This window comes from Bos indicus, chromosome 8 (assembly GCF_029378745.1).
Source record: "Bos indicus isolate NIAB-ARS_2022 breed Sahiwal x Tharparkar chromosome 8, NIAB-ARS_B.indTharparkar_mat_pri_1.0, whole genome shotgun sequence".
NCBI lineage: Eukaryota > Metazoa > Chordata > Mammalia > Artiodactyla > Bovidae > Bos > Bos indicus.
The window spans coordinates 44,105,904-44,129,819 of NC_091767.1; the positions used below are offsets into that span (position 1 = coordinate 44,105,904).

A 23,916-nucleotide genomic window follows, 5' to 3' on the forward strand; every position below is an offset into this window, starting at 1 on the left:
AAAAACTAATGCAACATTGTGAAGCACCTATACTCCAAGGAAAATTAATTAAAAAATTCAAATGTGAACTATCACAGTATCTTAATTATAGTCATAGATGCAAAGACTGACAGTGCAAGTCGTCCTGAGAACTTTAATTCCTGCTCTTGTGGTGGGTACACAAACTCTGATGAATGGTCTGCAGCTCACAAGTGTCCAACAAATAGGTCCATGTCTAATTATATTTTTAAAATTTATTCTTAATTGAAGGATAATTGTTTTACAATGTTGTGTTGGTTTCTGCCTTACGACATGAAGCGGCTATAGTATACACGTGTCCACTCCCTCTGGAACCTCCCTCCCACCCGACCACCCCAACCCTCTAGTTCATCACAGAGCACCAAGTTGAGCTCCCTGTATTACACAGCAACTTCCCACTAGCTCTCTACTGTACATATGGTAATGTATATGTTTCTGTGCTACTCTCTCTCAATTCCTGGGCTGTAAATGACATCCCGAATACCCGATAGCAACCAGAAGAATTTTTCTAAATAGCAATACAGTCATCTTCTTATTAAATCTGTGCCCAGTTTGGTGGAATACTCCCAAGTGTAAACTCACCACCACTCTAACTTTCAATTCCCCTTTGTGTTAAACAGTTTGGTGGGTGGAACTGCTGAGTTGTTTCAGAGGAGGTGCTGTTCTGATGCCCACACTGAGGTGAAGGCCCTCAGAGCAAGCTGGAACTTTCAGGGTGATCAGGACAGACACATCTGAAAGGTAAGGGGCCCCTTATTGGAAAACAGCCTCACTATAAAAACACTCTGCTTTTGGTGTGGATTCAAAACTTTGGTATACTTTTAAAAGGCTCTTCATTTGGAAAATTGTAAGCATATACAAAAGTAGAGAAAATACTGTAATGGATCATACGCAACCATCATCTAGCTTCAACAATTTTGACTTATGGGCAATTTGGTCTCATCCCTGGGTCAGGAAGGTTCTCCAGTGTTCTTGCCTGGAGAATCCCACGGACAGAGGAGCCTGGTGAGCTACTACAGTCCATGGGGTCTCAAAGAGTCGGACAGGACTGAAACAGCTTAACATAGCACACAGCATGTACTCTCACTTACTACTCCCCCACTCAGTGTTGGATAGCTCAGAACAAGGCCACAGAGAACATATAATTTCATCAGTGAGCACTTCAGTAGAGACCTCTAAAAGATAAGGACTTTTAAAAACATATACTATAATGCTACTATTAATTTTTAAAAATAATTTCCTATTTTAATGAAATATGTAGTCAGCTCCAAACTTCCCCAACTGTCTGTTTTTTTTTTTTATAGTTAGTTTCTTAATTCAGGTTCCAAACAAGGTCTATATGTTCATATGTTTCCCAAGTCTCCTCTAAACTATGTGAATTTCTTGCACTTTTACAGTTATCTGATATAAAAATGAATTGTCAATGAAGCAGAAGTCATGGACACCTCTTGTTTTCCTCTTCCTGGGAGAAAACAGAGAGATACTTACAGTGAGAAAGAGAGAGGATCACAAGAGAGAAAGGGATAATATGAGAGATGAGGTTCTTCTGTCAGCAGACCCAGTGGAACCTGAGGCCAACTCCACATCTCCCTGCTTGAGATTTCATTACAAGCCAATAAGTCTCCACTTTAAAAAAAAATTTAGTTGTTTTTAGTTGGGTTCTATCACTTGCAACCCAGAGGAGTCCTAGTGCAAACTCCCCTATGATCTGGAGAATAGCGTACCTCTCTTAGGGACCAGCATATGCCTTTTACAGAATCAGAGTGAATCAGGGAAAGAACTCGCCTCATAGAAGCTTGGTGGTTGAATTCTAGTTTTGCCTCCCCTGTATACTCAGTTGTAATTTGGATATAATAGTTCACCTCTCTTCTAATTTTCTTCACAAGGACATAAAGTAATAATAATATAAAATAATTTCATGAATGTGTTGTCCAAAAAAAAATCAGCATTTGTAGTCATTTCATAGTAGGTAAGAAAGTTATCCCTTTTTTCTACAGGACTTTCTTTGGAGAAAGTACAAGTTATAAGAGCAAATGTAATTTTTGTGTGTATAACTTCAGCACATTCAAGGGCCAGTATAGAAGCTGTCAAGTATTTTAGACTTTCCAATTTCCAAATATCCTATACACTAATCACAAAGTCCTCTCGTTAGTAAAGCAGGCCGCATTAGGATGTCTGCTAGATCATAACTTTTAGTCTCAACTGAGTTTCTGCACCGTTTAGAGACCATAAAACACAATTCCTTCAAAATGGTCTATGATTCATCCTTGTAATCAAGCCTGGATATCCTCCCATTTAATCTAGTGAAAGAGATTTTAATGAGCTGATGTCTCACTGTAAGTCTCCTCCTCACCCCTTAACTGTTTCTTCTCTTCTGGTATCCATTCTGGGTCATTATTACCTATTGGCACCTCCATCAGGGAACTGGGAGGAAGAGGAATGTGAAGGTCGTATCAGTCAGATATAATATTTCTTGACAAATTTGGTAAAAAGTTCTAAATCTATAGGTGGAAACCGAGAGTTACAAGATGTGACTGTTTATGTCATCTTTGGATTTACATTAGGTATAGTCATATATAGATAAACAGTTAAACATAAAACTTGGAGTTAATGTGTTGTGATCCCCTTCTATAATTCAATCTGCCTGCTGAATCATGAACAAGTTATTTAACCTCTCTGATTCTTACTTTGCAATATGAAGGATGGGGATGATAACACTGTCCATATTATTCATATCTATTCTTCCTCATTCAGAAGAGGATTTGAGCCCTTCTGACAATGAAAAATGAGGATTTGAGGCCACTGCAAAAAAAATAAATAGATGATAAAACCAAGGTAGTTGGAAAATATGGATGAGAAAAAAATAAAGCTAAAGCAAACTCAGGACACTAGTAAGTAAGCCACCAGACTTGGTAGGGTGTGTGCTCAGTTGCTAAGTTGTATCTGACTCTTTGCGACCCCAAGGACTGTAGCCCACCAGGTTCCTCTGTCCATTGGATTCTCCAGGCAAGAATATTGGAGTGGATTGCCATGCCCTCCTCCAGGGGATCTTCCTGACTCACAGATCAAACCTGAGCCTCCTGAATTGCAGGTAGATTTTTACCACTGATCCACGAGGGTATGACTGAGAGTAATTTGCTCTGTTGTTACACAGGCTTGCCTTCCTGAAATACACAGCCCAGAAATCACACAATTAAGCATCCCGACATTGCTATACAATAATGACAAGCAATAGTATTTTCCTGGGAGGCTCTCTGTGTCTTCACTGAAATTCTCCAGTGTGGAGACAGTCATACCCACCTCATCCACTGATGGATAAAGGGCAAAGAGCTCGGCCTGCCGATTGGTCCTCCGGGCCTCCTCATTCTGCTTCTCGAAGTCCTCAGCGCTCACTTGTTGTACAAGGTTTTCCAGCCTCGGGTCAGGCTGCAGGCTGCGGAGGTCGAAGTCACAGGCAGTGTTGGGACCTTTCCCAGAGACATCACACAGCACGCTCAGGTGGCGGGGACCTGCCTGTAAGAAAAAGACATGGCTTCATGAGAGAGATCATGGGCTTCAAATGAGAACTTAAGGGTTTGGGATGTCTCAAGATGGCTCCAACGGGGGACTGCAGAATCAGGCCTCAAGGAGTCTCTGACAAGAATCACATCATAGCTTCCTGGACTGAATATCCTAAATTTAGATGTCTCTCTCCTGCCTGGAAGCAGGTGATTAACTCATCAGATGTAGATACACCCATTCTTGAGGAAAAGTTTGACAATAATTCTGTAGTGCTATTAGTTTGAGGGGGTGTTCTTTTCTGGAGATTGGGAGCCAAGCCTCCTATGAACCATACACATGTCTCGTGCTTAAGCAGAACAGAACTGGAATAAGGTGTTAAAAAAAAGTGGGGGGGTGGGGAGAGACTGGACTGGGGAATAAAGAGACTTCATGCTAATCTCAACTCCAGAACTTGGCTTTCAAAACTGGAAAATAAGATGATCTGTGAGGAGCGTTCCAAATTAAACTTTATATAAACTCGAAAGCATGTTTCCAAAGACAGAAATGTGGGCATGGGAACACTTTCCTACAGGACTTTAGTAACAGTTACAGGAATAAGTACCAGAGGTGGAAAAAAAACACTTGCTATTTCAGCAGTATTCACTCAGCTGCAGCATGCTTGAAAAAATTTCAGTCAAAAAGAGGATGCTTTATTCCATTAGAAATGTCTTGGAAATTGCAAACTGGATGCCTAACTCGAGACCTGGCAAAAAATATAAAACCAAAAGCAATAATATGTTGTAAGAACATAGATAGATCTATTACAAATATCTGTAAAATATATGGTAAAATGTTATTTTCAAAGTATTATTAAATGGACTGTGCAATAACTCTGTAAAACAGTTTTGGTCCTGAGCAGCAATGAAGACCTGGTACAGGAAAAAATAAACAAAAACAAAATTATTAAAAAAATTTTTTTGGTGATATCTGTCTACCTCATAAAAGTCCTACTCTCCTAGGTCATAAATTTTATGTAAACTGACTGTGTTAACAATCACATTCACACACAATATTAACCAATATTAATATTTAAGTTATTAAAAATTTTGTTCATCTTAGAATTTATAAGATTCTTGGGAAAATTAATTGGGTTACCCAAGACTCTTTAAAAGGACCAACATCTATATCTGTCTCCAGAATTTATTTAAAGGCCACAACTGGACAAGTAAGCAAAGGTGTGAGGACAAGAGTATCTCTGGAACACTGCTTGTAGTAACAAAATAATAAAAACAACCTAAGCATCCCCCCAAAAAAGAAAGTTTTGAGATTAAGAGATTTTGGAACTTTCATACAATAGAATGTTATTCAGCCTTTAAACAAAAAGAAGAACATGCTGTCATTAGAAGAGAAAGATGATCATAGTATATTTCCTTGTTAATAAGAAAAAAGAAGTTAAATAATATTATACAATCAAATTTTTATGAAATATATTTGTACTATGGAGTCATATCATATATATATATGTGTGTGTGTGTGTGTATATATATATATATAAATTATGTAAATTCAGGCATTTGACTTCACAATTCCACTTAAAAAGGCTCCTAAGAATGACTGAAAGGGGAAGATGCTGCCTGTCTGACCATCTCTCCATGACGAGTATTAGTTTAATACTTAAAAACACACACTTTTGTACAACCTGCCTCTGAAACCCAGCCAATGACTTGGTGTGCTGGAGGAGTGAGGAATGGGTGTGCTGCTCCTCACCTTTTGAAGCCACCCTTTATACTCTGCTCTGTGATGCTGGGTCTGCATTTAGCAAATCCTGTTTCTGCTTTGCTACTTCCCCCTTTAGGTTCTGCATGGCTGGGGGAGGGAGAAGGGACTGGCTGCTTCCTCTCTGCCTGCAGGTCTCATCTTGGTTGTGGCAGTTGCTTCTAGTTTTCTGTTTCTTCCAGCACTTCCAGAAAAACCCTCATCTTACCTTCCTTGGAGGTACCAGCATCAACTGGGCAATTCTTTCTCCCAGGAGGTCTGAGTCCAGACTCTCAGCCCTTGTGAGGTCTTTCCTCTGATGACACCACTGGCTAGGCTATGCCCCCTCCTCAGGTATTTGAGTGCCAGCTCTGAGGCCTCTCTTCTGAGCTTGCAGGTTCTGATAACTCCAAGCTCCTCCCACTAGACCCATGGTTCTCAAACACAGTCCTGGGACCAGCAGTATCAGCATTTCCTAGGGAATGCTCATGAGAAATGCAAATTCTCAAGTCCCCGCTCCAGCTGCGGTGAAACAGAAACCCTGGAGTGTGGCCGGCAATCTGTGTTCAAACAAGCCCTTCAGGGGGATTCCAATGACACTCAGGTTTGAGACTCACTGCCACAGACCCCAGCCCTAGAGAGGTGTGCTGTTTCTTGCAGTTACAATTTCTGTAAGACTTCAATTTTTCTTTTTGGTTCTCTCAGTCCTCAAAAATACATTCGACTAATTTCCTATGTAAAATTTCTTCAGAGGAAATATCTAGTGTGGTTTCTGTCTGACTGAAACAAGGGAACAATTTAGTTGGTCATCTGCATGATGAAAGCAGAATTCAGTCAAAATTACCAATGAAAACCCCCTGAAATTTCCCATAGAGGATGGCATAAAGATATTCCACGTTTCAGTAAGCCCATCAGATTCAGCTCTAGAATTGATGCCTGATTTTGCTGCAGAGATAAGTAGTCAGCCTGGCTGTAGTTTGAAATAGGTATTATCTAAAACCTCTAGTCATATTCAGCATGGTGAGATGCTTGTGTTATGCGGGCACCTGAAAGCTGAAAACTGGTTTAGAAGTCCTGTGCAAACTTGGACACATTTCTTTCCTCTATGCTTTATTTTTTTTAACCTATAAAATGGACAGACTGGACCAGAGCACTGGCTTTTAAAATCTTTTGTAAATTGTGGTAAGTATACATGTAATATGAAAATTTCATCATTTTTTTAGTGTACAGCTCAGTAATGTTAAGTGCATTTATATTGTTGTGCAACCAGTCTCCAGAACTCTTCGTTTTGTAAAACAGAAACTCTATACCCATTAAATAAGAACTCCTTATTCCTACCTCTCCACAGCCTCTGGCAACTACCATTTTAACTTTATACATCTATGAATCTGATTAGTCCAGGTACCTCATATAAATGGAATCATACAGTATTGATTCTTTTGTAACTGGCTTATTTCACTCAGTGTAACGTCTTCAAAGTTCATCCATGTCACAGAATATGTGTCAGAACTTCCCCCCTTTTTAAGGCTGAATAACTACTCCACTGTGACTTCCCAAGTGCTGCTAGGAGTAAAGAACTCGCCTGCCAATGCAGGAGACCTAAGTAATGGGGGTTCAATCCCTGGATCAGGAAGATCTCCTGGAGGAGGGCATGGCACCCACTCCACTGTTCTTGCCTGGAAAATCCCATGGACAGAGGAGCCTGGTGGGCTACGGTCCATAGGGTCACAAAGCGTCGAACATGACTGAAGCCACTTAGCACACACACGCAGTGCTCCACTGTATGGATATGCCGCATTTAGTTGATCTCTTCATTTGTCCATGGACACTTGGTTGTTTCCACCTTTTGGCCACTGTGAATAATGCTGCTATGAAAACAGGTGTATAGAGTACTGACTTTTAAATTGTAACTACTTTGTAATGGTAATAATAATAATAACTGCATTCATTGGACACACAGTGTGAGCTGGCACTGTCTTAAATGCTTCACACATATTAACTCATTTAATACTCAAACAACTTCACCAGTTGTGTACTTTTATCATCCTCGTTTTCCAGGGGAAGAAATTGAAGACCAGAGAGCTGAGTTATCCTGTCTGAGGTTAGAGTAGGTATGTGGTAGAATCACAGAGAGCCAGGCAGTCTGCCTCAGGGTGGAGCTTTCAATCACACTGCAGGCTGCCTGAGGCATGGGGGCACCCCTGAGTATCTGCCAGAATCATTACAGGGATGGGCCCAAATCCCCCCCTCAAGTTAGAGCCCCTCCACTTTTATCTACTTTTATTTGAACACCCATTTATATAGCTACAAACAAATGTGAAAAAAATATCACTGACTAAATGGTAGAGCTCCTTCTATTCTAATATTCTATGAGTATAGCCTTTTTATTACTTTTTTAAAAAATCAACAGCATGCCATGGCAGAACAGTCCAGTAACCTGGCAACCGTGTTTGTTGATAGGAAATACCTGAGCGCTGGGTTCACTGCACTCCAAGGTTTCTGACTCAAACGTCTGTTTCTGAAGCGTCTTGTGAAAATCTTTTCGGGATCCAGTCTTTTTAAAGCTGCAAACCTCTGAGCTTCCTTGGTTCCTTTCATTGTTGTTATTAAATAAGAGACAGAAGGAGGGAGAGGGAGAGAGAGAGGCAAAATCATTAGTCTAAAAATAAAAGTAATGGCTTAAGTGCAGACCCATCATGCTTCTGAAAGATCTTGCAAAGAGAGGACCAATTGTAATTCTTCACATCTAATTGTGTACCAGGACTAACACAAGGCTCTGTTGTAAAGAGATACAAACTTGCCTCCTCACTGGCTCACTATTAAAGGCAGGAGTGGCCTGGGAAAATGCCACTTCAGAGGTGTGGTCATTTCAGCTGTGGGGCATTTGGCTCCAAGCTGAAGCTGAACTATGACCCCAGTGGAAGAGGCTGGAATAAATCTAGCAAAGTGCAGAAGCAGGGAATAAAGGTCATTTGAAGATAAAAATAGAGGAAAACATTTAATCTTCAAATCAATGTTCTTAGTAAAGAATAAAAAGGGCAGGACATGGTTAACAAAAATAGAATTAAATGATCTATGTACCGAAAATCTTTGCTACCATCCTCAATTGCTACTCCATGCATGTCATTAAAGTTGTTTTAATAAGTGTTGCTAATATTATATGATATAACATATATGGAATGTAAAATATAATACAAATCAATCTATATACAAAACAAAAACAGATTCACAGGCATAGAAAAACATAGTTACTAAAAAGGGGAAAGGGGGAAGGAATAAGTTAGGAGTATGGGGTTAACAAACTATTACATATAAAATAGATAAGCAACAAGGATTTACTGTATAGCACAGGAAATTGTACTTAATATTTTATAATCACCTATAATTAAAAATATTCTGAAACATACATATATAAATAGATATACATATATAACTGAATTATTTTTCTATACACTTGAAGCTAACACACTACTGTAAATCAACTACACTTCAATTTTTTTAAAAATGTGTTGCTATGGAAAGGGTTTAATGTAATGTCTAGCACTGTCATTGGAGTGTCAAGAAGTTAGACCATTACAAAAAGAGCAACAGATATAAGTTGTCAAATAATAACTATAGAAACCAACATGTGCATTCCCTATTTTTATGACTCAAAGCCTTCTTGGAAAACATGCTGCAAACTCAACCACACAAACATGCACCCGTCTTGTTTGATTTCCCACACTGTTAGAAAACCATTGAGGAAGCTGGTAAAGGGATGTAAAACGAGGTTAGGATTTATTACACAGATCAAACAGAAGACAGACAAAGCAGGAAATGTAAGAGAGCTACTAGCAATAATCCAAATACAGTTTATAACTCTCTGGGAGGGGTGAAATGTTGGGTTATGCACAGGGGCACAGAGCAAGTATTCAATGCTAAGCGAAAGGAGTCAGGAAAAAAATAAAAAGATAACTGCGTGATTCCATTTACATGACATTCTGGAAGAGGAAAAGTTATAGAGACAGAAAAGAGATCAGTGGCTGCCAGAGTCTGGGGGTTAAGACAGTGACCGCAAGAGGCCTGGGGCAATTTAGGGGGGCGGGTACTGGTACTGTTCTGTGTCTTGATTGTAATAGTGGTTAACAACTGTATGCATCTGTCAAAACTCACAGAACTGTAATCTAAAAAGCATGAATTACAAGTACCTCAAAATCAATGGACAGAAATTTAGGATTATGCCTAACATTGATTAGGATACTATTTACACTTAATACTCATTAAACATAAGGTCTGATATTTTGCTATGGTTTATTATATTGCTTTACAGAATGATGGGTTTTGTTGAGCAGGAGTAAATGGATTCAAGTTCTGGCTCCACAGTTTACAAGCTCTATGACCTAGGCTAAATTACTCTATTTTTGTGTGTCTCAATTTTGTTATCAGAATAATAGGAATTAAACTAATACCTATTTCATCAGTTCTATTGCATGCAATAAATACATTCACATATGTAAAATAGAAAATTTCTTGGCTTATGGCAATAATTCAATAAATATCTGCAACTACTTGATGTTTATTAAATGGTATTAGAGAACATCATTCAATTGTCCCTGTCAACTGACAAAGAATCTAAACTAGACCAATAAATAAGATATTATAAGCAAAGGGAAAAAAGGGTACAACTCGGTGTTGTTGAAGATTTCCTTTAACACAATGGTCCATGGTACATTTTACAGGATAGGCACTACAATGCATATATTCATGGAATAAAGATAAGATTTGAAAAAGCTTAAGAATTGTATTTTAGGGCTATTCTAGTTCCAATTCAACCAATCCAAAATATTCCTTTCATTCTGAGGACTTCAGAAAAAGCACTTATATCAGTATGTCAGAGGAATGAACCCAAAATTATCTCATGTTTTAAGGCATCACAGGGAAAAAAACAACTTTTCTCTGGAGGACCATACTTAATGAAGCCACTTAGTTTTCTATGGACATGCCTTTGTTATCCATAACCACACAGTCAAACACTGATCACTTAGTTTTCTATGGACATGCCTTTGTTATCCATAACCATATAGTCAAACACTGATTTAGTTGCTCTTTTATTCCTCAATTATCTCCTTGCTGATATTACATTTCTCTGTAATATCTAGGGATAGTCTTTTATGTCCTTGCTATCTATGATAATGGCTTTGAATCCCACTTAGGGGGCAGGGGAGTGGAGTAATGGCCATTTGTGTTCCTTCCCACTCTCATAATGCTATAGGACATTTGCCACTCAGGTTCTATAATTGAGACTTTTAAATCAGACAAATAGTGTGTTCATGAAGGATAGGGGAAACTTCTAGATTTTTAATGTATTAGGGAAAGATGAAATTGCACAGAAGCACAAAATTCATGCTTTCCTTTTGAGAGAAATATATTTTCCTACTTGAAATGTTTGTCTGTGTTACTTAGACTGGAATTATGCCTTTGATAATTTCATTCTACCTTTATACTGTCTATAGCACAAAGTTTACTGTATCCACTCTAAAAATCATGCTTTTTCTCTTCATGATTTTTGAAAATGATCAATAAATCTAATGAATAGACAGTGCCATGGCTGCATGCTTATCTCATCTTATTCCCATATATTTTGATAATTTTGTATGGATTGCTGTTTACTGCCATCCTTTGGGTCACAGTAAACATTTTAATCATTATTTCCTCTGTAATTTTCTTTAATGAACTAAAGAGAGAATAACTTAAGAATGTGTTTGGTGTCTTGGTGGAGAGTGGAGCTCTCAAGTAATTAAACTTGTTTACATGCTATTTATTCTTGGTCTATTATCCATAGTGAAACATTTGATGAGTGTTATGAGCAGCATCATAAAAGCCCTTAGACTTTGTCTTTCATCCTGGGTGATTAAGGTAATTCTGAAGGAAGGTCATGCTCAAGGAGAGCTGGGATATCAAGGAATGGGGTATCATCTGTTTTATTACTCCATATTTTACTCCCAGTGAACTGGTAAACAATTATAATTCAAACACATCAGTGCATATAATTCAGTTACTCCCAAAACACCATAAAAATGTCTCCCTGATCAATAATTGCTTATTATGACATGCATTTCTTATGCTGGCTGTCAAGGTGCTTAGCTATTTGCTTTCTAAAAGTATGGAAAGCCATCCAGGCTCATCAGCCTCTACAGTTACAAACAGCAATCCAGCTGTGGAAATCACTGAGCCACTCTTGACCTGTTATGCGCAGATTCCCCATCCCCACAAATCCACTCCCATGAAAGCCCAATCCACAGGCCAGCCCTTGCACCCGCCTTCCCTGACCTGGCCAGAACTAAATGCTTCCTTCTGTGAATTTTCAAAGCATGTTGCTTGTACTTCTCGTACAAGCTTACATCATGCTCTATATTACAGTCTAATTACTTGTCTAAATTTTTACCTCCCCTGCTAAATATGTGCTCTTCCTCACTAGACTATAACTTCACCAAAGACATAGATTCCTTTGAGCTAGGATTGCTGGGTATTCCTCAGGAGGTATTTTCTAAACCTTTGTTGAATGGGAGAACAAATGAAACTCTAACAAGCAAATAGTCACATCATACTCCTCTCACACAAGGGTTTTCAAATCTCTCAGACTCACTGTCGTCTTTCTCTATAACAAATATTTAATAATGCCATCTTTATAACTCAACTTTTATTTTTATAAGTCAATAAAAATGTCCCAGCTGTTATTTACTGAGAAATAAAAGAAACATAATGCATAAAACAGCATGTGTGTAAATATGCAAATGCTTGGACATGAGTGCACCAGAGAATATAATGAAATAGCTGTTTGCACCTGTGGCAAGAATTGTTGTCAACAGAACACCTGCAAAACCAATACAGACATGCTGCACGGGTGACTCAAACGCCACCAAGCAGCATTGCTGGCAGTAATGTGATTTTCTAAAATGGGGGGAAACTCTTGTAGAGCTCTAACCAGCATGAAGCTTAATTTCCCCTATGTTTACATGAAAGCTGTTTCCTTGGAAAATTCAGTTCAAAAGTATTTGTAAGAAGGCATGCAGGCTCAGCTCAGATATTTACAGACTGGACTTCCACGGGCCTGAAAGTCCAGAAAGACATGTGATCGTTGTGTTGGATGCTGAATTTGGGACAATCCTTCATTGTGTGTGATGTCCAGTGCACTTCAGGGTGTGAAACGCAGTAGTCCACCCCAGTCATTGAGATGATAAAAAACAGAAACCTTAACTACCCTCATTGAGAGCCACTGCTACTAACACATCAGAAAACTGGAATTTCCAATTCCAATTTAAATCATAAGTTTTAGCAACACACCTGGGGAAGGAAATCCACAAAGACTTCCTGGAGGGGGTGAAATGGAACAAGTTTAACCAGGAAAACAGCTGCATGCAGGTGTTTGTTTAGGGGGAGAATTCTAGTAGTGGAATCCTAAAGTGAATGCTTTTCAGAGTTCTACTTTCAGTTTTGGTAAGAAAGTAAATGTCCCATATAGAAATAACATAGTTCAGCAGAAATAGGGATGTTCAGTTCAGTTCAGTTCAGTTGCTCAGTCGTGTCCGACTCTTCACAACCCCATGAATCGCAGCACGCCAGGCCTCCCTGTCCATCACCAACTCCCGGAGTTCACTGAGACTCATGTCCATCGAGTCAGTGATGCCATTCAGCCATCTCATCCTCTGTCATCCCCTTCTCCTCCTGCCCCCAATCCCTCCCAGCATCAGAGTCTTTTCCAATGAGTCAACTCTTTGCATGAGGTGGCCAAAGTACTGGAGCTTCAGCTTAAGCATCATTCCCTCCAAAGAAATCCAGGGCTAATCTCCTTCAGAATGGACTGGCTGGATCTCCTTGCAGTCCAAGGGACTCTCAAGAGTCTTCTCCAACACCAAGTTCAAAAGCATCAGTTCTTCGGCACTCAGCCTTCTTCACAGTCCAACTCTCACATCCATACATGACCACAGGAAAAACCATAGCCTTGACTAGACGAACCTTTGTTGGCAAAGTAATGTCTCTGCTTTTGAATATGCTATCTAGGTTGGTCATAACTTTCCTTCCAAGGAGTAAGTGTCTTTTAATTTTATGGCTGCAGTCACCATCTGCAGTGATTTTGGAGCCCAGAAAAATAAAGTCTGACACTGTTTCCCCATCTATTTCCCATGAAGTCATGGGACCGGATGCCGTGATCTTCATTTTCTGAATGTTGAGCTTTAAGCCAACTTTTCACTCTACACTTTCACTTTCATCAAGAGGCTTTTTGGTTCCTCTTCACTTTCTGCCATAAGGGTGGTGTCATCTGCATATCTGAGGTTATTGATATTTCTCCCGACAATCTTGATTCCAGCTTGTGTTTCTTCCAGTCCAGCATTTCTCATGATGTACTCTGCATAGAAGTTAAATAAGCAGGGTGACAATATACATCCTTGACGTACTCCTTTTCCTATTTGGAACCAGTCTGTTGTTCCATGTCCAGTTCTAATTGTTGCTTTCTGACCTGCATACAGATTTCTCAATAGACAGGTCAGGTGGTCTGGTATTCCCATCTCTTGAAGAATTTTCCAGTTTATTGTGATTCACACATCAAAAGCTTTGGCATAGTCAATAAAGCAGAAATAGATGTTTTTCTGGAACTCTCTTGCTTTTTCCATGATCCAGCACATGTTGGCAATTTGATCTTTGGTTCCTCTGCCTTTTCTAAAAGCAACTTGAACATCAGGAAGTTCACGGTTCATGTATTGCTGAAGCCTGGCTTGGAGAATTTTGAGCATTACTTTACTAGCATGTGAGATGAGTGCAATTGTGTGGTAGTTTGAGCATTCTTTGGCATTGCCTTTCTTTGGGATTGGAATGAAAATGGACCTTTTCCATTCCTGTGGCCACTGCTGAGTGTTACAAATTTGCTGGCATATTGAGTGCAGCACTTTCACAGCATCATCTTTCAGGATTTGAAATAGCTCAACTGCAATTCCATCACCTCCACTAGCTTTAGGAGATTTTAAATTCAACATATCCACAAATTAAGGGTATTTAGAACTATAGTATGTGCACTGGTATTGCATCTAATGGTATTATCATTGATGCTAATACAGCTATCATTTCTTGGACTAGTGATTGTCTTAGAGATTGTCTTAGACTAGTGATTGTCTGTTGAGATCCCTTAGAAACTGATCCTGAGACAAGGACTCAAGTGCATGTGATTTTTGAGAGTGTGCACTTTTGGAAAAGAAAACCCTATAAGGGAGATGGGGAACTCTTACAGGAGTCAACTAAGGAAGCAGGCTCAGATAAATTCTTGGCATTATACACAGGGTACTCTGGAATGTTCACATTGCAAAGTTGTCCTACTATCCCACTTTGAGGCAAGAAATGGGACTATGATACCCCTTGTACCAGTGCTGTTGTGCCAGTCGGGCACTGCTTATTACCAACCAACCCAAAGTGGGAGGTTAGGGGCTGAGAGGCAGAGTGAATTGCTCAAATTTCTTTGGGCACAACAGCTCCTATATACTCAAAGCAGCTGTGAAATAAATGCACAAGATGGCAAAGGGGACATACTAACGATCTTTATTACAATGCCAGGCACCCAACATATATTAATTTCCTTTAGTTTTGAAACAATTTCGAATTTATAGAAAAATTGAAAATATACTAGAAAAGCCTTTTCCCTCTCCCAATCCATTTGAGAGTAAGTAGTTGACCTAATTCTCCATTACCCCTGAATACTTTAGTGTGTCATTTCTACAAACAGGGGCTTCCCAGGTGGCACTGATGATAGAGTCCGCTGACCAATACAGGAGATGCAGGAGACTCAAGAGACTCAGGTTCCATCCCTGGATTGGGAAGATTCCCCTAGAGGATCCAGTATCCAACCTGCTCCAGTATTCTTCCTACCTTGCCATGAATAGGTATTCTTGCCACCTTGCCATGGCAAGAAGAGGTATTCTTGCATGGAAAATTCCATGGACAGAGGAGCCTGGTAGACTACAGTCCAGAAACTGAGCATATATAAACAAGGGCATTATCCATCATAATTAGTATGCAACCACCACATTCAGGAAATTAACATTGACACATTCAGTTCAGTTCAGTTCACTTCAGTCGCTCAGTTGTGTCCAACTCTTTGCGACCCCATGAATCACAGCACGCCACTACCTAATCTTCAGACCTCATTCAGCTTTCACCGAATGTGAAATACCTTTTAGAGCAAAAGGATCTTATCCAAAGTCATGCACATCATATGCCTTTAGTCTTATTTACTGTGGAACAGTTCCTCAGTGTTTCCTTGACTTTCATGACCTTGAAATTTTAGGCCTGTTATATTTTAGAAACTCCCTCCACTTGGGTTTGATTATTGTAAATGCCTCATGCCTCATCAAGCTTTCAGCTTATTTATTTGTATCATTACAGATTCATAGTTTCCTATTTTATTCAACATATCCTACTCCATTTCTATTATTACTTATTTTGGTGCTCTAATCATCCTTAATTTGACCAGGGTGAATCCCTTCAGCTGCTCTTACGTCTTCTTCACATGCCCCCAGCAGGCACTGATCACATCCTACTTTCCACCTCAAGACATTCCAAGGTGATCTTACTTCTTTTTCCCCCTCAAATCTGGTATCAGTCATTTCTCCAAGAAACTGTGCTTCTTTTTAGTGGAAAATGATTCTTAGGAGCCAAGATGTTGGTGTTGGGTGTGCTTATTGCTATGGAAGTATTGATCCTCCTATGTCTTTTCAGTGAACAGAGTTAAGTAGGGAGGGTATGTGTGTGTGATTACGCATGTGTGGGCTGAAAGCCAGGAATTCATGTTGATCCTTGCAATCTCAATCTGACATCACAGTATCCATTGTAGTTTTCTTCCTTCCCATATTTTTAACTCACTTCTCAGGCAGTGAAAAATCTGCCACCTACTGTCCCTAATACGTATCACTCCCCTTATATGTAACCATTGCCAACATCAGCCCCTCCCCCATCCAGCTGCCTCCCTAAAATTCTGACTCTGCCACCCTGCACCAGGGTTGTCCCTGTGATGTGACGTCCTCTCCAGTCTATGCTGACGCTTAGTGCCAGGCGACACTCCCGCCCCACGAGGACATCCTTGACCGAACTCTGACCCCTCAAGCTGGGCTTCTCCTCCACGTGTGTGCTCCCCTCATTCCACTCAGAACGTCTGCTCTGCTACCACATGCCAGGCTGCCCCAGGCTCACACACCCTCCTCACACTACGTAGGTTCTGGTTCTCTGTGCCTGACAGGCCTCCTAAATGTGTGCCCTCCTCACCCTGTCTGGCCTTCAGCTCATTATTCCGGCCCTCCTCAGCTCATCTTTATCCTGAGGCAGGGATGGCTAACTTGTTTTTGTGGTTTTCACACCAAATTGTACAACAAAGAGAGGAAAGAAAGAGAAAAGGGTATAGGAAGGGAAAGAGGAAAAAGAAGAAAAGGAACACGCATTGTTTTCCGATCCTTACTCAGGCTTTCAAAGTGAGCAACATTTCCTCCAGCATTTCACACTTGAGGAAACTGTGGTTCAGAGAGACTAGCTCACTTGCCCAGGGTCTCATAGCCATTACATAAGGAGCCAGCATCTGGACCCAAGTCCCAGACTCTATGGTCCAGATTCTGTGTACTCCACCACACTATCCCTAAAGAGAACACTCTCAAAATATGTTTAGTCTTTGGATTGTCCCCATATGTGTTAACAGTAGTATTTGAAAAAGGAGAAGGCAATGGCACCCCACTCCAGTACTCTTGCCTGGAAAATCCCATGGATGGAGGAGCCTGATGGGCTGCAGTCCATGGGGTCGCTAAGAGTCGGACACGACTGAGCGATTTCACTTTCACGCATTGGAGAAGGAAATGGCAACCCACTCCAGTGTTCTTGCCTGGAGAATCCCAGGGACAGGGGAGCCTGGTGGGCTGCCGTCTAGGGGGTCGCACAGAGTCGGACACAACTGAAGTGACCTAGCAGCAGCGGCAGCAGTATTTGAAAAAAAGGAACACAGTTCTCTGGAGAAGGAATAGACTGTGTTCCTTTCATGAGAATGAGTCTTTCTACCACTTGGCTACTTCTCCGTCTCTTCTTGTCTGCAAATAGGTTCAACAGGAACATGGCTTTCTTTGGCTCAGATGCCCGGGTTGGGTAATGAGGCTGGCACTCTGGTAGCTGGTGGCACTCAGCCATCAGTCTCACTACCTACTTCATGGTGGTTTCTGCCTTCTGTGGCTGGCACTTCTGAAATGAGTCATCTTTACATGCTTGCCAACCCTTGGCCTCTCCTCTCCAGCCAGCTTTACCCGTGCTGCCACCCGGCAGCTCTGCAACCTTCTGAGACGCTAAAATGGGGAAGTAGATGCTAAATCTAGAATGAGGAAGGGGAGCATGGTTTGCTCTGGTTTCAAATCCACAGCCATGGAATACACCTAGTCTTCATGCTTTCATCCCCAAACCCTGAGGGCTGGCACAGATACAGGGTTAGAGTAGAAATGTTGTGAAATGAATTTTTAACACTATTCTGTACCTCATTTTTTTTTTAATGCCCATTTTTTATGTCTTTGGGGATCCATGTAAAGGACTTCAGAAAACATTCTAACAAAACCAAGGACAGAAAAGAAAGCATCCACTTACATAAAATAGCAAAAGAACAACAGCCAAGAAGTCTCATTTCTCCTAGATTTAAATTTCTTTTGAGGATAAAATCTGATATGAATTTCTTCAGATATAGTATACAAAGTCTTTACCTTTAAATCATAGATATAACTCTTTATCTTTAAATCTGAGGGAAATGTCCTAGAATTCACCTCATGGCCATGCCCATACCTGATGGAGAACAGAGGCACAGAGAGAGATGACGTGAGAAAGGTGGAGGGCAGGCGCATGGCTGTAATTATGTGTGTGCTGCGGAGGGGATTTGTGGGGGTTCACTCACAAGTAAACGTTTTTGGAAATAAGTTGTGTATTTTATGAAACAATAAAGAAAGCTAAAGCAGATATAGTTCTGGTCTCCAAGGCTACCACACATAAGGTCTTAAACTAGGTTGTTTCCTGATTTTTATTTCTGTGGCCCATGCAAGTTTCCCCATGAAGAAGCGTGACACTGAATCTATGACATCAACATCCTCTAAGGTGCACATGTCCTAAGAAAGACAAAGGGCAAGTGTGAACTATGAATTTTAATTCACTGTTTTCTTTCCACCTTAGAACAAATTAATGTTAGTTAATTCCTTTCGAATTTTTCCCCTTAAAATTTGATTTCTCAGGAAAAACATTCACTAATTCAGTGTGCTGTCATTTAGGGCAGTGTAATCTTAGGAAGCAACTTAGAATTTGCCTGTATTTTCCACTATTTTGAGTTGGGTGGTTTTGTGCCAGGACATTAGATCATATGAAACTTTTTATTTGAATCACGAGGGACAGTCCCCTAAGGATTTCATACACTAGAAAAGCCTACCCAACCAGCTTACACATACATGTTGCTGAATCTATTTATATTGGCGAGAACAACTTTGAAAAATCTAGCAAGTTTATGAAATCCCATATGAGGCTGTCTCTCAAAAATCTGTTAGAAAGTAGAAAATAAATATTATAAAATGGAGCTTGCTGCTGCTGATGCTGCTAGGTCACTTCAGTTGTGTCCGACTCTGTGCGACCCCATAGACGGCAGCCCACCAGGCTCCCCCATCCCTGGGATGGAGCTTAGTCACACGTAAATCTACTCTTTTTTTATCACTACCATTTGCATACTTAAAGCAAACTAGAACCAAAATCATTTTCATTAAATTTTCAAAGAGTCAATTCTTATGAAATATTGCTTGAAAAGGTCTCCACAAACCATCTTGCACTGTTGGTGGGGCCACTGTGAAAAACAGGATAGAAGCTTCTTTAAGAACTGATAACAGAACTACCATATGATCCAGCAATCCCACTCCTGGGCATATACTTGGAGAAAACTCTAATTTGAAAAGATACATACACCCTATATTCACTGCAGCACTATTTACAATAGCTAAAATATGCATGCTCTTTGGAAGAAAAGCTATGACCAACCTAGACAGCATACTGAAAAGCAAAGACATTACCTTGCCAAAAAGGTCCGTCTAGGCAAAGCTATGGTTTTTCCAGTGGTCATATATGGATGTGAGAATTGGACTATAAAGAAAGCTGAGCGCAGAAGAATCGATGCTTTTGAACTGTGGTGTTGGAGAAGACTCTTGAGTCTCTTGGACTGCAAGGACATCCAACCAGTCCATCCTAAAGGAAACCAGTCCTGACTATTCATTGGAAGGATTGATGCTGAAGCTGAAACTGCAATATTTGGCCACCTGATGAGAAGAAATGACTCACTTGAAAAGACCCTGATGCTGGGAAAGATTGAAGGCGGGAGGAGAAGGGGACAACAGAGGATGAGATGGTTGGATGGCATCACTGACTCGACATGAGTTTGAGTAAACTCCAGATGTTGGCTATGGATAGGGAAGCCTGGCGTGCTGCAGTCCATGGGGTCACAAAGAGTCGGACGTGACTGAGCGACTGAACCAAACTGAACTGACATTCTTTGCAGTCAAAAATGGAAAAGCTCTATACTATCAGCAAAAACAAGTCTGAGACCTGACTGTGGCTCAGATAATGAACTCCTTATTGTCAAATTCAGATTTAAATTGAAGAAAGTAGGGAAAACACTAGACCATTCAGGTATGACATATATCTAATCCCTTATGATTATACAGTGGAAGTGACAAATAGATTTGAAGGGATTAGATCTGATAGAGTGCCTGAAGAACTATGGACAGAGGTTTGTGACACTGTACAGGAGGCAGTGATCAAGACCATCCCCAAGAAAAAGAAAGGCAAAGTGGTTGTCTGAGGAGCCCTTACAAACAGCTATGAAAAGTAGAGAATCAAAAGGCAAAGGAAAAAAGGGTGTATGGTAGACGTATATTTAAATGGGATTTTAGGATGAGTAAGAGAAGAAAACTCCATGATAGAAAACAATCTTATTAAAGTGAGTATAATAGCTTCTAGTATTCTTGCCTGGAGAATCCTGTGAACAGAGGAGCCTGGTGGGCTGCTGTCCATGGGGTCGCACAGAGTTGGACACAACTGAAATGACTTAGCATGCATGCATGCACTGGAGAAGGAATGGCAACCCACTCCAGTGCTCTTGCCTGGAGAATCCCAGGGACGGAGGAGCCTGTGGGCTGCCATCTATGGGGCTGCACAGAGTTGGACACGACTGAAGCGACTTAATAGCAGCAGCAGCAGCAGCAGCAACAGCTTCCAGTTTAAAAACAATAACTAGAATAAGATTACAGGAATTTAAATTTTAGTTTAATCAATAATATCCAGCATTGGCAAGGATATGGGGAGAAAGGGCAGTTTCATGTCCAGGTGGTGATGGAATAAATTAACACAATTTTTCTGGAGAAGAATTTGGAAGTACTTACTAGACTATATGATTCCATTTCTACCTTCAGAAATATTCACACATGTGTAGAGGCAAATGTGAATGGATTTTCATTATGGTATCATTTATATCATGAAAAATGGAGACAACTGCAGTGTCTAACAACAGAAAAGAAGTCAATAATTTATGGTATATTCCTTCACACCTGGAATGCCAGGCAGCGTTTTAAAAGAAAGGGATAGATAGGTCTTTGATATGGGAAGATGCCAAACACATTATTGAAAACAATCATGCATGTATGTAAAATATGTACGTGTGTTTATATTTGGCATATATAAATATTTATATAAAATACAAGTATTCATATGTGTTTGTGAGGAGATCAAAAGAGGATCTGGAAGGCTACCCAATGATCTCTATGCAGTTTAGAGTCAGTAGGAAAAAAACAAAAAACTCTCCAAAACAGAGAACAGAGTGGTGGAGGCTTAGGGGCAAAAGGAAGATGAAATGAGTAAAGGTGATCAACCATATGGTAATGGATAGAAACCAATTTTTTTGGTAGTAGGCATACTGTAGCATACATAGAAATATAACATTGTATATGTAAAACATACAATGTTATAGACTAATGTTACTTCAATAAAAAATAAATCTGAGAAAAAGTTTTAAAAAGAAGAGTGAGTTGAAGAGGACAGGAAGCAAGCGATTAGTGAGGCAAGAGACTAGTGTTTTACTTTGTACACTCTTTATTGCTTGATTTCTTTCTACTTAGTACACTCCTTATTGCTTGGTTTCTTTCAAAACAGGCACACACTACTTGACACATAAAATAACAAATTCAAATGAAAGCTCATTAATCACCAATTAACAACTGGTCAGCAACCATTATGTGACTTTCTCGAACTTCCCAGCCTATGAAGACACAGAAAAATGGAAACTCACCAAAACAGAAAACTTAATGCCTAAGTGTAGACAGAATTTCTGTGGATCCAATGAAGCTAGAAGAAGGATGTACCACACTTTGTCTCCCCAAAGGGGAACACAGAGGATAGCATTTTGTACTTTCCTTCTTGCCAGTCCCTAAATAGTCGATGTCTATAATAATAGTCAGAAATCTAAATTCTCCTTCTTCATTGTAGTGGTTTATCTACGAAGCCACTCACAGGTTTCACCTGGTTTTACTGACATCACCAGAACCACCACCTTCCTCGCCTTTCTCTTTCTACCATCAAATCTGCAACCGTATAGAAACAACTCACAGAAAACAAGCAGCCTAAAACATATGTAGAGTTAGGAGATGAAGGGCATCTGGCAATAATGTACTGGATGCTCCTTGCAAATAAAGTATTATGGATACACATGAGGGCAGAATGATCCTGGGAGGGGTGTGTGCTAGGAATTATAGCCTTTATGTTAGAGTATCAGATTTAGCGTACCAAAGGGTCAAATAGTAGAAAAGGATGCTTTCTCAGCAAAACACTAGTCAAAGCTTTCCAGAAACTGACAATGAGTTTCCAAGTTGCATATTTCAACCTGTCCATTAGCGAATTTCTGGGAAACAAACTGGTCCACTAGCCAAATGTGAAGATAACAGGGCCAATGACAAGTCTCATCTTTTATATGTTGCCAAACATAATGTTAAAACAGATATTGCTTTGTTTTGTGAAAATAAAAAGATACAAAACTTGAATAGAATAAATATATGAATAATTACTGTTCCTACAGAAGAGATAAAAACAAGTGGAGACACACAAGGGAACAGAAGCAATAATCAAAGGGGCTAATTATCTAGATTAACAGTTTAATTCAAAATTCTTAGTAAATAATATTAGGTTTGTGGATTAAACTTAAGCATGACAGCAAAAGTATAAACAATTAGGAAACTTACTAATATAGATTTCATTAATAAATAATTTTGAATGTTAAAAAAGTATTCTTGGGTAAGGAATTTGTATTATATGAAAGACAAAGAGTTAATGTTTTAGCAAATGAAAGCAGTCCTAAAGATAAACATGACCAGACAAAAACATTAATAGAGATACATGAATTTAATGAATAAGCAGAGCACCAAGGAAAACTTACAAATGGTCAGCAAATTTACAGAAAAAAGATACCAAATCTAAATAACCAAAGAAATGCAAATAAAAGACTACCTTTTCACAAATAAAATTAGAAATTTGTGACAAGAAAACATCCAATATTCTTGAGGATTCATACATATATTGTTAATAATCTCTCTGATATCTTATTCCCAAATCCTTAAATTTGTGCATACACTTAAGCACAGAAACTTCTCTTATAGGAATTTATTCCAAAGGAAAAAAATCACAACTAAACACAACAATGTTGCTCTGCTGGGTATAACACTGAAAAACAGGGAATCATCTAAACACAAAAATTGGTTAAATAAATCTTTGTATCTATGTATATTATACAATTATTAAAAACTGTGTTGAAGAAAATATTTAATAGCAAAGAGCTAATTATCACTTACTGCAAAGACTGAAAAAGCATGCTGCAAATAATAATCTGACTTAAGTTTTATATAAATATAAACAAAGAAATATGATTCAAAGGTAACACACCAAATGTTAATGATGGTTATCTGTCTACAGTGAAATTGAGTTTTTTTGTTTCCCTATGATCTCTAAAATTTTTACAATGAGTATTCTAAGAAGAGTCCTTTAAGTTTGTTCAAGATAGAGAAAAAAAATTCCAATGGGAATTGCCATGAAGAATGAAAAAGCGCACTGTCCCAAACAGAAAATAAAAACCAAATGCAGCAAAATGGACCTTTCTATTTATTGTCCCTTCTCAGATTTTTTTAGAACCTTCATATCCAGAAAGTATCTCTAATTATAACATTTAAAAGCATGAGAACAACTTGTTCTGAAATCTTTTATTTATTATCAGCGAAGTATAATCTTATCTGACTGCCCAGCAAACTTGGTTTTCCATTCACTTTAGAATAGACGATAGATTAACATCTTTCTCTTAATTACTTCATACAAGCAAAGCTTTCTATTTGTCAGCTACTGAAAATAGTATGCATACTGACATTACTCCAAAACACATCAGCACAAATTCAATGGCACCCTTCCAGGAGCTGGATAAAACCCGGTCTCCAAAGTCTTTCATTGTTTACCCCACAGAACAAAAATTCTTACTGGAGTATTAGAGAGGTGAGGAAATAAGAATTTCAAATTACTTATGTGTTGTTACAGGCTCTCTGATGTTTCTCTAGCCGGGTGAGT

General features: G+C 39.4%; 1 protein-coding gene across 4 annotated transcripts in view; it reads right to left on the reverse strand.

The window, feature by feature from the left end:
• Positions 1-23,916, reverse strand: part of DOCK8 (dedicator of cytokinesis 8) — a 233,498-nt gene that overhangs the window by 135,823 nt on the left and 73,759 nt on the right. For all 4 annotated transcript variants that reach the window (XM_070794611.1, XM_019966033.2, XM_070794610.1 and 1 more), the window contains 2 exons: positions 7,721-7,844; positions 3,319-3,531 (listed from right to left, as the gene is read on the reverse strand). In XM_070794611.1, the coding sequence (XP_070650712.1) occupies positions 3,319-3,531; positions 7,721-7,844 (337 nt within the window). The remainder of the gene's footprint in view (positions 1-3,318; positions 3,532-7,720; positions 7,845-23,916) is intronic.